The sequence below is a fragment of the Calonectris borealis genome, chromosome 1 (genome assembly GCF_964195595.1).
Source record: "Calonectris borealis chromosome 1, bCalBor7.hap1.2, whole genome shotgun sequence".
Lineage (NCBI taxonomy): Eukaryota > Metazoa > Chordata > Aves > Procellariiformes > Procellariidae > Calonectris > Calonectris borealis.
In genome coordinates, this window is record NC_134312.1 from 160,525,790 (window position 1) to 160,539,342 (window position 13,553).

At 37.6% G+C, this 13,553-nt stretch overlaps 1 protein-coding gene across 3 annotated transcripts in view; it reads right to left on the minus strand.

The window, feature by feature from the left end:
• CLYBL (citramalyl-CoA lyase) overlaps window positions 1-13,553 on the minus strand; it is a 176,073-nt gene that overhangs the window by 13,425 nt on the left and 149,095 nt on the right. For 2 of the 3 annotated variants that reach the window (XM_075137905.1, XM_075137914.1), the window contains exons 4-7: window positions 11,369-11,470; window positions 9,476-9,569; window positions 7,942-8,109; window positions 2,721-2,845 (exon numbers count right to left, since the gene is read on the minus strand). In XM_075137905.1, the coding sequence (XP_074994006.1) occupies window positions 2,721-2,845; window positions 7,942-8,109; window positions 9,476-9,569; window positions 11,369-11,470 (489 nt within the window). Of the gene's footprint in view, window positions 1-2,343; window positions 2,468-2,720; window positions 2,846-7,941; window positions 8,110-9,475; window positions 9,570-11,368; window positions 11,471-13,553 lie in introns of those variants that run through there. The other variant, XM_075137921.1, reaches the window with a different exon arrangement.

Consider the following 13,553-nt stretch of genomic DNA (forward strand, 5'->3'; position numbering starts at 1 on the left):
GATTATTAAGGCAATTGTAGCTCTCAAACTGGAATAGATTATAAAAGCTTATTACTGTATTTTAATATAAAATAATGTTGACCAAGGGCATCAAACTTTAAACCCAATTAATAACAAACTATGATCCCAGAGACTGCAGACCAGCAACTTATCTAACACACAAACAGCTGCACAAATCCCTCACATTTATTTTTTCCAGGCTTTCAACTTTGATTAATAACATGGCAAAACCATGCAAGTCTCAACCGTATTAACCACAGCTATATTTTTAGTCTTACTGACATGAACACTTTAATATAATAAAAGGAAAAGGAAAACAGAAGAGGTGTTTCATTAGGACACAAGGATTACTAAAACCACTGTGTGGAGTATTTGTCAGGAGGTGGTAGGGGAAGAGTTATTACTTACATTTTAGCATGTCACTAGGACGCGGAGCAAGAGGCTCCCTCAGTGAGATATGTTTGCTTTGGAAAAAAATTAAGAAGTCAGACCGTCCAAGCTCTTCTTACTGACACATTTTATAATACTAAATTGCAAACTTGATTAAGAAGTTTGCAGCACTACATGGAAAACTATTCTTCCAATTTTGTTATGAAGCCTGGCAATACAGCAGTGATACAAGATCCAGAAGTTCGCATATTAACCTGCCAGTCCTTTTTTATTGATAGATGGCTACATGCAAAAATATATGAAGCACACAACCTGGTTGGTTAAAAAAATAGCCCAAACCACAAACCCTCAGCAAATCTGTTCTTGCAGCTGATTATAGAAACTTATAACCTATTTTAAAAGCATTTATTAAAAAAAAAAAAAAAAAAGCCCCAAACCCAAACAGTCCCCCCCGAATGGCTGATATAAGAAAGAAACCAGCATTATGTCAGTAAAATAACAGCTTCAAAACAAATCCAAAGACTGATGCTTGCCTAATACCGAATTCTTCAATATTAAACATGTTTGGCTTCATGATTGTGTGATACTGGGACTAGAGTTAAATTTAGTCTAGTCTCCTCATCGATTGATGACGGTAGACGGGGGTATTCCTTAGATAAGTTTCTGAAACTAAATTCAGCTGAATGAATAGTATTATACACATCATAAACATAAACAATATTTGGCTGAGTATGTCGTTTGACTTTTTTCTTTCTGCATCTACCTGCCTACTCATTTTCACCAGCAGTATGTTTATAACGATGCCTTTTGTAAGAGAGCCAAGCTTTGTAAATCGGAAAATTGGGCAAAACCAGTCATACATTTTCTATTTCTAAATCGTTTGGCTGAAGACAGCTACATTTCAAAATCAAGGGAACAGAACAAAGAGATACAGGCATACAGCATTCTAATAGTGACCCTGAAATAACTGCTCAGCACAGCACCCAAATATCGTAGTCACGGACGTATTGGAAACCCCAGATACCACAGAGGGGATGCGATAGCCTAGCAAAGAAAGGGGCAGAGCAATAGCAAATACCTTGTCACACTTTTACCCTGAGATGAAAGCATCATTTCTGCTTTGACCTTTTTAGCATTTCTCATGCACAACGTCTGCAGTATCAGAAATGCAGGGGAACGGGGAAGGCACGCACCCCAGTCTATTTCTACCCACCAGAAAGCGAAGAAATGTACAGAAAACCTTTATACGGCACCGGAGAAAGTGAGACCCTATGCACAGTGTTATATATGAACTTCACTACCGAAGAGATTGGTCTCCCACTTGAATGCCACACAAGCACACGCGAACCGTTCCCGCTCATCTGCACTCCCCGTTCTGACATCGGGACTTTGCTTTTTAACTAGTCCGGGCTTGGCTGCAGCTAAGATAAACATATTTAGCTGCAACTTTTTTTTCTTTCAAAAAGAGGCAAACTGGATTATAGCAAATAACCTTTAAGATAATTAACTGACAATGCCGCAACTAGCATAAAATCTTCCTTCAGGCGACCCCTAATTTAAGTATTACTGGCACAAAGTGGAGACAGATTGTGCATCACCACCGCAATATTTACATAGCAGAAACCCACAGAGCAGGAAACGTGAGACTCAATGATGCACTAAATTAGGAACAATCATATTCTAGTGTTAATTTGCTTTCTCCTCTATCCAAATTTCAGGTCCAGCAATTGGTACAAATGCACATAAAACATTCCCATTTTTAATGATTAAGAACCACAATCAGCAAACAGTTCTGCTCAAAAGTAAATTCACTCACTACCAGGGATGTTTGCAGGATCAAACCCCCAAAAGTGAAACAGGTTTACCAACATAGAGATTTTTTAGAAAACCAAGACTTCCTAATCTGTTTATTTCTTTCCATAAATGATGTCTGCACAAGCAGTCTGAGTCGTCTGCCAGGCTACCTGCCTTTTCATTGCAAATATTTTCCTATGACAGTAGCACCGTGATTCTGCGGCATAATGGAGAAGCGGTTTTAATTCACCGATGCTGTAGATATATGCAGGTACTCCAAAGGCTGTGTAATCAAAGAATCAAAGTTAAATCAGCGGGGGCAGAAAAAGATAGCCGGTCGATTTGTAAATATATTGGGAAGTGACTCATTTATAATAAATATACACTCTAGTCTATCCAGACACAGATTTCACAAGCACTACTCTCAGTTACAGCACACTTCATAAGATAAATGCAAAGAGCCATCACCAATCTTTATAAATCTTAAATATTATTCAAATTTGGTTTCCACTATGGCATATTAACAAAATATTTACCTTGCCTAATCGCTGATGTTCTTCAAAAGCAGAAATCAGTTCTTGTGCCCACTTTATTTTTTCAGGGCTCGGAGAGAACTGTTCCTGGACAACAGCAATTTGGTTGGGGTGAATCACCTGCTTACCTACAAAGAAGATTAATAACACCAGAATCATGCATCGACAAACAGATGTTCAAGCAAAATGTTCCAACCACTTGAGGCTCTCATATGCCTCGCAGACTTTCTTGCTCTTTAACTAATTATTTTACTTGGTTTCTTTTATTTTTTAAACTGGACAACAGGCAGAGAGCCTTTTGCCAGATTTTTTTAAGAATAAAAATATCTGGAGCTGTGCTTGCATTCAGTACAGTTTGAAAGAACCCACGATTCTTTCTCCTCCCTCCCCATTTCAATCCATACATCTTCTCTCAGTCGTTTCAGGTGCAATTGTTTGTCCGGGGCAGTCAACAACACTGAAGTATAACGCATCGCTGAATTTAACTATATAAATAACAGCTCCAGCCACTCCTTAATAAGTTTTATTAAAATGCCTTCAGAAAATGAGATCTGAAGAAGATGGCCAGAGATTTGTAGGACTGAAAAGTTACCAGTCACCTAAGGATCATGCCCTAAATTCTCAGTGTTGGCTTAGCATCGTAAAATCCTCAATGTTTTTTAAATTGTTGCTGTTGCAATAGTTAGCAGTTGCAGGTAGGTTGCAATATTTATTTGGTCACCGGTATATTAAACAACTACCAGTGGTGCCCTGAGCTTTTATGAAGCACTTTTTTTTTTAATCCTTTCTTGTATAAACGTACGTTAAGAAAATAAAAATAGTTGGTGCCTTTTTTTACTAGAGATTTTCAACATGAATAGACAGCCACATAATCCGTTCTAATCTGTTATTGTATTTAGCTACCTTAAAACAAAGACATATCTAATTTGTTTGACAGTTTTAAAAGTGTAACGTTTGACTTTATTAGTTCATTTCTGAGGGAATTTCACAGACCGGTGTGATGTCTGCACTTCGGTTTCGGTGTGTTTTAATAAAGAGCGGCTACCGTAATTCCCAGCTTCCCGCGGAATAAATGGCTCTCCTCCGCGCCAGATAACAAACCTAGTCAGAGGGATGGGCCTGATCCTGCAAACCTGCCCCCAAGTGAGCAGCAGTCTCCCGCGCACGGAGGGTCCCACGGCCGCGCCGTCCCGCCGCACGCTGCAGCCTCTCGCGGGAGCGGGATTTTTGCACGCGAGGAAAATTTGAAGCGTCAGGACCTGAGGAGGTTTCCTGAGCACAAGGGGGTCTGCTCCCATGTTCTCACTGACGTCCAGCCAGCCGTACGTTAGAAATCAGCCCATCACTCGGTTTAAGAAGTCTCATGCGTGACGGCAGAGATACACCTATTTTAAATGAAATTACCACTGCAAAAAAACCCTGGGATTACTTTTATCAGACTGCAGTGGGTCTGAGTGATAACCTGGAGTACAAACAAAATCTGGGGACGCAGCAGCACAATCTACCTAATTTAATGAGCAAAGAAATAGCAATTTTTTAGTGTTGCTACCTTTTTTTGCTAAAAAGCCATAAGTAGCTCAATTTTATTTTATTTCCTATTAAACAACCTTTAGTTTAAGGGCATCCAAACAGTCAGTTTGAAATTTGAATGTTGTAACTATTTAAAAAAAGAGCTTAAAAATAGGTGAAAGCTTAAAACTCAGTAAGAACTACATTTTTTGAAAGAAATTACGTGGAGACAAATTTTCTTAACTAATGTGTTTTACATTAGGTGTAATCAAAGTCTTTTTAGTCAATTTAATCAAATGTCACCATTAATAAGATTATGATGTTCCTTATTTGTAATACAACAAATTCTCCCTAGCTAGACTACTAATTCTAAAATTGAAGGGTGTACAAGTAATTCCTGCAAAATCCTAAGGAGCTTAACTTTCTGAGAAAAATGTAGAATATATTTTAAATTATATTTAAAGTCAGTCTATAATTATAACACAAATAAAAATAGTTATACATGATTTTTTAAAGTGTAAAACATTCCTGCAAAAAGATTTGCTTTTGATAAAGATATCTGTAGCAGTAAGCTATACATTTTATCATTAAAACGCTACTGAACAATTTACAGAGAATATAATCTAACTTTTGATTTACAGCACTCAGCTGATTTTTGTCACAGATTATGTACCCAAATAACTGTATAATAGACGTAATGCCATGCAGGAATGAAGCAAATATTTTAAACAGAATTGTTGTTATTGACAAGTTACTGAGAGAGTGCAAAATTGGAAGACATTAAAATTTATGACCATGAAATCCTTTTTACAGTACCACTTGATATATCGTGCTTTAAATCAATACCTGTCAAGTCTTTTAGGTAACTGTATGATGGTGTCATTTTAGTCTTCTACAAAAGACTGCAAAAAGAGAGGAAACCTATAGTGTTTCGTATTTATATCTGGCTTCTCAGCATGTAGCACAGGACTTTCTATAATGACTAAGTCAGCTGTTAAAGCTTATGGCAAGGTTTACTTAATTTTTCACATAAACATTCCAAAAACTGATGACCATTTATATAGGCAACACACTGACTTTAAGTCCACGGGTTCTGGTATTGTAAAACATCTTGCCGTGTGTGTGTGTGTGTGTGTGTGTGTATCTCCCCACCCCCATTTATATACATTAAAAAAAACCCCAAACATATAAAAGATCTATTAATTTGGCTAAATGACATTTGAAAACATTTGATTTTATGTAAACACACTCACTGAAGGAAAAACAGGCTGCTTTTAAGATAACTGGAAAAGAAAACTTGGCTACAATAAGCAATGAAGGTTACAATAGTAACTAAAGAGCTGGTAAATTCTTCGTTATATTATTTCGCTTGTTTAATCTTGAGTGAACATATTTGATTACATTAAGGCCAATTCTGCCGGTCTAACTGTGAATATGGGAAAATCTAAGGACATGTAACTTTGCTGAGTACTTTGGATTTGCATTAGTTTTGAGGGTGCTGAATTTGGCCCTATGCGTGCAAATAGGTGTGTGTTCTCCAGCTAAGAGAGCAATTTGGAAGCCTCAGCTCATTTTAGTCCCGTTGATTTCAATGATTTTGATTCTTTGTGAAAAAGTAACAAGAAGGGATCTTAAATGTTTAAAAAGAACTTGTTTTGAACTTGTTATTAAGGTGACATTTCAGTATTTTACTCTCACGTTATCAGAGGACTGTCAGTGGCAAATATGATCTGCAGACTTCTGCTTTATACAAGGTCATGGATTAGGCTAAGACCTGTTTGTAATTTTCTGTGATGAATATTAAATTGGAAATGTTAAAATGTTTCATTGATATAGTTTTGGAACAAAATGTTTTTGCTTTCAGTTTTGAAATGACATTTTATTTTAATCAAAACAAGCGAGAAATATTATAAAAACATTAGATAAACTGAAAGCAAAAGAAACAAAAGAACAAGTGAAACATTTTGCATTGACCTCAAATACTTTTTTTCTTTTTTACCAAAAATATGAAAAACACTGGTTTGTTTTGACTTAAACAGATTTTTAATTTTTTTTGCTTTTTTGGCCACCAAATCAGAAAAGTCAGTATTGCCCCGTCTCTAATTATGATTGGACTGGTTCTCAGGCTGTTTGCTGGATTTTGGAAATGTGTTGATGATAGTTGCGGAAAGGCAGGAGGCAAAGAGCAGGAGCTGCGAGTTCACCTTAATGAAGTCTGTCCCTTTTACAGATCTTTACTCCTTGTACGGAAAGGCAGGACACCTCTATGGCTGAGTTAGAAATTCACTTTACGCCCTAAATTGCCACATGTGACCTTTTTATTTGTCTCCTATCTGGACCCTATCCTGATGTCAGACAACTGCCACCTAAAGTCAGTGGAGTCCAAACCATCATTAACGTTGTTTATGCTGAGCATTTCTAAATTTCCTAAATTGGCAGCCCGAGTTACGTATTTAAATACACATTAAGTGTTCAAAAAGAGTGCTCTCAAAGGTGCTAGGCATCTGCAACTCCATCTTCTGTCAACAGGAGGTTCAGACGCTTAAGTTTTTTCAAAAATCAAGCCTTTCCTTAAGCTAGGAAATATTGGTCCAGATCAGGTAGCCATCAGCAGGTGCTACCATTCAGGAGCTCTTTTATTTTCCCAACTGCGATCGCAGACGAATGAAGGGTGGAAGCCCACGTGGAGGTGGATAATGTAGCCGTGAGGAGCTAACCGTTTTGCCTCTGAAACAGGATCTGGTTTTGCAAACGTTGAAGCTCAGCAGACAGTAAGGCAGAGTGTGCGCTGAAGAGCATCGATTGCGGTTCTTTCACTGGCACGTTGAGATCACTTAAAAGAACTTGGTGCTTTAAGATATCATATACCGCTAACTGTAAAAATATAGTTTGCTAGATGGCATCACCAGGACCCGTGCCTTTGGTAACAAAAACCGAAGAGATGTACTATTACCATATGTATATCCTGAATGATGGTCGGAGACAAATAAATGTTCGTCCTATATGCTAGAATTCTCTAATGCGTGTGTCAAATGGCTGATTCCTACTGCAAAACCCCAATCTTCGGTGGCTGCACTGTCCCACCAGGGTGTCCGAGTGATCTGGTACACCAATCACAAGGTGACAGGCTGCCTTACAGGACTCTGGGGCAAGGAGCCTGCTGCTCTTGCTGTCTGCCAATACCCGTAGGTGTCACCAGCACTTACGGGGAGGGGAGCCAGGAGATGAAAAACAAATCAAAGAAAATAATAAGAAAATAATTTTCTCCTAGCAATTAGCATACGAGATTTGCTTCTCAACTCCTTCACCTAAAAAGTATTTATTAATAACTGCCGTTTGAAAAAAAAATAGGAGAAAGGGAACCATGTATTTTAAGAAGCAATTGTAGAGTGGTCATCACAGAGTGCAATATCGCCTTTCCCGTGCTCCGTGATGGGAGTAATCACTGCACAGCCTCTACCCCATCTCCTCTTCAAAAACAGTCATGCGCTTCATGGGATGTGGTTTTAAAAAGCAGCCTGTGACTTTTCAGGCAAAATTTCCAGCCCCAATTTTAAAGGTGCTAATAAACATAGAAGACCTTGGTATTACTGAGTTTTTTGATAAATGACCTGAAATAAAAACCAAGTTATTTGTCTAAGTGACAGTAAATGTAGCAATATATTTAAATTGAAGAAGCTATGCATTACTTGGAGACATCAGCAGAAAGCCATACCAGTGAATCCCATTGAGGCACCTTCTCTTGATTGCCTGCGGAGCCCATCTTCATCTCGGAAATCGATGTAAACAAGGTCTATTGCTTGAAGGCCAAATGCCTTTGCTGTGACTATTATTTTTTGCCTGGCATATAGAATGTCGTGAGTTTCCTTACTGCTTGTTGCACCTACGAAAATAATGAAAACAAAGAAAAGCTGACAGGAGTCTTTTAAACCTTTCTATTTTAAATATTTCCTATGTAAAAAAAAGAAAGTTCGAGATTTCATTTAACCAATATAGAAAACAAAAGAGGGGTGCAAGGCTATATTGTCAAAATAATACTCTTATGAGGAAAAAAAAAAAGCTTCTTTAGCAAAAAATAAATAAATCTCTCTTTAAACACTAGCTTATAAAATTCAGATTTTGATTCAGTTCAAATCAGAAATTGTAAGCCTGAAGTCAGTGGAAGTTTTGGCTGGTAAGGACTGTGGAGTTGGGACTTACATGAAGTAATTATTTGATTATATTATTTACTGTATGTACAGTGAGAAGCATTACAGCAAGAGAAGCTTTACATAAATTGATGTACTGGGTAGAACTAAATGGTTAAAAAATTCACACTGAGAATAGAATTGCACTTTCCTTGGTTGTGATTCTTGTCACAACTGATGTCCTAAGCTGAATATTCAAGCTTTAGTATTTGGATGAAAAAATGATGGTAGATGACTTCTGAGAAGAAGCAAAAGCATTCATGAGAATTCATGTGCTCAGAGGGCACCAGCTAAGTAACGTGCTCACGTGAAGGCTGGTGTGAAAAAATAATAATAATATGTTCCCTTTCCTTAGGGTCACTACTGAGAGACAGATTTCCAGTTTGTAAGGATAGTTTAGTAAAACAGTGCTAGTTTTTCATTAACATACTTATTTTTAATTTAAGTATTGATAGCTCTGAGCTATTATCTTTAAACTGAATCAGATTAATAAGAAGCTAAGCGGCCTCTCATAGAAGAAATTTTGAAATTCTTTTTATTTTTGAGGAAGACTAATAGTGCTTTCATATGAATACATGGCTGCATCGACATGGGAAACATTTAAAGTAAATTTATGAAAGCAAAATGTAACAGGAGAGTGTGCATGATGTCAAAAGCTTGAATGATAATTGTCTGTAAAACAGTGATGAAGCAGACACCAGAATTTTAGGACTTTAAATGTAGTTCTTAGAAGCATGTGCATGTTTCTTATGGATATCACATTTTTAAATAATTTCAGTGTCTCAACAGGTTTTTTTTTTTTACTAATTTTTGGTACTGCATGGCAAGAAGCACAAGAATGTGTCAGTGCCCTGTAACACACAGGGACCACGCTTTAATGTCCCAGTGATGCATTCTGCATTGAAAAAAATAAAGGGGAAAAGTGGAAATGTAAAATGCAGAATCAAGTGTTGTCATTACTTTAATTATTGCTGTCGGAAAAGCAACGGTCATAAATCACATTGGGCTTCTCCAGTGCGAATGCCATACATTAACATTTATAGAAAACAGAGAAGCAACAACCTATGCTGGCACGGAAATCCTCTCCTCCAAAGACAACTGCGTCCAAATGAAAGCCAGCCTGGGATCCTGTTCTCAGTGCTTCTTCACAGACAGCCTTCAAATGAGAACAGAGTATTAATTTCTACAGAAATGCAGGATGCAGAGAGACTAAGAGGATATTACAGCAACTCAGCATTACCAAAATCCTTCAGCTAAAATTGCTCCTATTACGCAAAGCCATTGTAGGTGCTCGACTATGCACAGTGCCTTAAAATGACTCAGCAAAAGAGAAAACATTATCTTTCCCTAAGCACCTATATGCCTAGGCTGTGTAAATACAGGACGCCGTAGCAGATTCCCTACCTTTCGGTTGACATAATGCCCTGGGTATTACTGTGATCGGTGCCTCAGATATTTGTGTAACAATATGAAACAAAACATTTGTCAGATATTGCTTAAAAGCAAACTAAAAGTATTAAATTTGATTAGTTTGACAGGTAGTATATCTGCGTGAGAAACAGAAATAAAGATCAGAATCTCTTTTATTAAATAAATAATATGAACGGTTTAAAACGCTTGTGGATTCCTTAGGTATAAGGATTCCTTACAGGATCGTCAATTTAAGGTCTTCTGCTACATATAACTAAAAAGTAGCTAAGGAAGTTAAAAATGCAACAAGTGCTGCAGAAAAGTATTAAAACAAAAGCAGGAAAAATTTTGCTGCTGTAGCTATTCTATGAAGAAGTGCATTTCCAAAATATTACTATTTTCTTTCGATGTTTGGGTAATATTAATATTTTTTAAGGCTAAGGTACGCCGAGAGAGACAGATGTAATCACAAGCTCTACTAGTGGGTGTTCTTCTATGGCAGCTTATTCGTAACCAGAGTGCTTTAAAAGGCAACTCTCCTGCCAACATCAGGCACTGCAATATTAAAAATTCCACTATAAAATACCGTATGTGAAGAAAAACCTCATCCGGTTTAAAATATGATTTAATTCTGTGTATGCACACCGGACAGGAGCGCGTCAATTTGGTTACTGCTTTATTATGTTCCCAGATACGTTAGCGTGTGTAAGATAAATGGCTGTATCAAACGAGCAGGCTGCCTGTGAGGCCTGCCGGTACTTCTGGAGGTACTTCTGATGTGCATGTCCTCAGCTGGTCTGAAACTTTTCCCTTAGAGCTTGGGAGGGGAACGCTGAATTCCTGATGCACGCACAAGATCTTCCGTTTCATTACCACTCTGCCTTGCCTTTCTGAAAAACCTGGACTTGATAGTAAAGGCTGGGGAGTGATTTATATTAAAATGCACTATTAAAAATAAGATTTGATCGAAAATTACCCTAAAAAGGAGCAAGTTCTTCAGATATTTCTTATTTTCAAAGTTAATTTTACTTCTAACCTTAGCATTAAACACCCCATCATACACACAAAAAAATTATAACGTGAAATTTGGTTGTAATGTTATCGGTAGAAACCATTATAAAGATACCAGTTTAGCAATAGCGAAATGATGGTAATTCTTTCTTCTAATTAAACGTTATACAAAAGTCCAGTTCGATAGCTACTAAGTAGCCAAGTGTATTGCAACACTGTGAGTATTTCAAACCTTTGGAGAAGCCCGTTTCCACTCCAAGCGTGTTAAAAACGATAACAGTAATGCAGAGAGGTTTTCTTATTTGGCATGGGCTATCTGGAACTGTTCTGTCACTGAAATATTTTGAATTTATGAAGGACTTTACAATACAAACATGAGAGTTAAACATACAAATGTTTTGGGGGATTGAAGAATACGTTTAGTATTTTTTAACCTCTCTTCCTTGATGAAATTAGGGGAAGAGTGGGGAGTATTCTGCTCATCCTAGTTTGCTGAGATGGCAACAAAATATGAACACTTCAAGACCTGCTTACCTTAAAATTGAGCAAGCCCACTGCAGTTTCCACAAAAGGGATAAAATTCATTGGTTCTACAAGTGTTCGGCCTTTTAGGTGATGTAAGAATTTGTCTGAAAACTAAAACTAGACAGTATGAGCTATCAGAGAGAAAAGAAAAAAGAGCACTCTGCATGTATATCTAACACGTTAAATTTCCACCTGGCTGTAACAACACCCCTCCCCACCCCAAAACCTTATCATTAAAAAAATTAAACCAGCTTTTAACGAGGCCTGCGATTCGAAACCGCAGCATTCCCATGCATTTCTAAGTTTCCAGGCTGGTTTGCAAAAAAAAAATCTAGGCTTAGCACCTCTCACCCTGGCTTAGTGAAATGCAAATCCGCGGGCCCTGGAAAACAATGAAGTGCTGCTGTACCTGAGGTCCGGTTTTGTTTCAGGTCCAGCACTGCCATCACTGGAAGTGCTCCCCAGCCTTCTAAGTGGCATCCGTATTATTCATTACGGCACCGTTACCCTTTTGTTCGATAGGCTTTTCTTCATAATTTTTTAGCTTACCTAGGAAGGCCTTAAAAAGGAAGTTTAATTCTTTGAAGACCAAAGCTTGCCAATTTTTTCCATGAGACCAGTTCACAGCTAGCTCTGAGCTGCCAGTGGGGTAGCCCAAATTCCAAAATCTATCATCTGGAAACATACAAAAGCTCTTGCACAGATTTTTCCCCTTTCAAAAGGGGGGAAAAAAAAAAAAAGAGGGGAAAAAACCCTCAGCTCTATATTGTAAATCTATTATGTCTGTCCAGATCGAGTAATTTGCGCAGAGATAAACATATCGCAGGTATGGCGAAAATATGTTAGTAAATAAAGACAAAAATAACATATGCATATATTTTAAATTTAAGGAATATTCGACTATTAATGCATATCAAAGGAAAGGGAATTTTAATCATCTCTCCATTCAGTCTCAGTTGGGTAAATCATATCTAAGAGATTTGCATAAATATAAACCATCAAAGACTTTTCATCTTCAAAGGGGGTTTCAAGACCCTATAAGCTTTGTACTGTAATCATCGCAGGTCACAACCCTGCAGGAATAAGGCTGCTATGGCAACATAAAAAACTAATGCTTAAGGCTTAGCATAATATTCTGACTAATAGAAAGGAAACTCATTTTAAAAGCTGGCAGCCTATTTACCAGAAGCTGGATTAGAGGTGTTATTTCCCCTTTTAGCTTCCCCCCACCGCCCCTCCCCAAAAGAAGGAAAATCTAATCAACCAGATCTTGAAAAAAAGCTTTCCAGCAATTTGCAGTAACTTTACAATTAGGCCAAAATAAATCACAGCTTTCTTCGATGAAGAATTCTGCCCTTCCCATCCCTTTGCATCGTCACCGTGGCCCTCGCGGTAACTTTTCTTTGGAGAAGAGAATTCCACCCAAAAATGTGGAAGGAGAAAAAAAATAATAATCAATGCAATTCACACGTGCGAGTGTACAGTATGGCAGGTACTAAAGTGACAGAAACCAGTAAACTTCATCCAGGCAAATGCAGAAAATGAGGTAATATAATGGCATCAGCATATATTCTTAAGACTCCTATCTGATTTTTATTTTTTAAACGAAAAAAAAAAGTAAAAAGAGCTACTGTGTTTACATTTTAGGTGCAAATTAAAGCAGCAGAGCTCTTCTTTTATTTTAAAATGTTTTAAAAGTCACCCTCCCGGGATTTTTGCTATCTTTTGTTTTGAAGGTAAACAAACAAAAAAAAGCACTTTTAATTAAATATTGTCCCCCTTCCTCACCCTTTTAAAAAATTTGCAATAAGCACCAATACAAAAGGTAACGAGTGGAGAAGTTTCAATTAATTTTTTTTTTTTCCCCAAAAGGAGACGATTAAATGTTTCCGGCCCGGTAAAGTGTTCATTTCAGGGAGAAAGGGGGAAAAAAAAAAAAGAAGGCGGAGGGAAAAAAAAACCCACAAAGCTTGGGGAGGGGATGGAGTAGCAAGGCCTCAGCAATTCTTTCAATTCCAGTGCACACCCAATAGTGTGTCGGGAAGAATGCACACTGGTTGGGATTTGTGGGAGAATTGTCCCGCCACAAAGGAGGGAGAGTTACGCTTGTTATAGTCCAATAAGCCATGCCAGTCAAACAAGTACCCACACTAGGGACAAAAGGAAAGCAAGAGATTCTCACACAAAAGAAAAC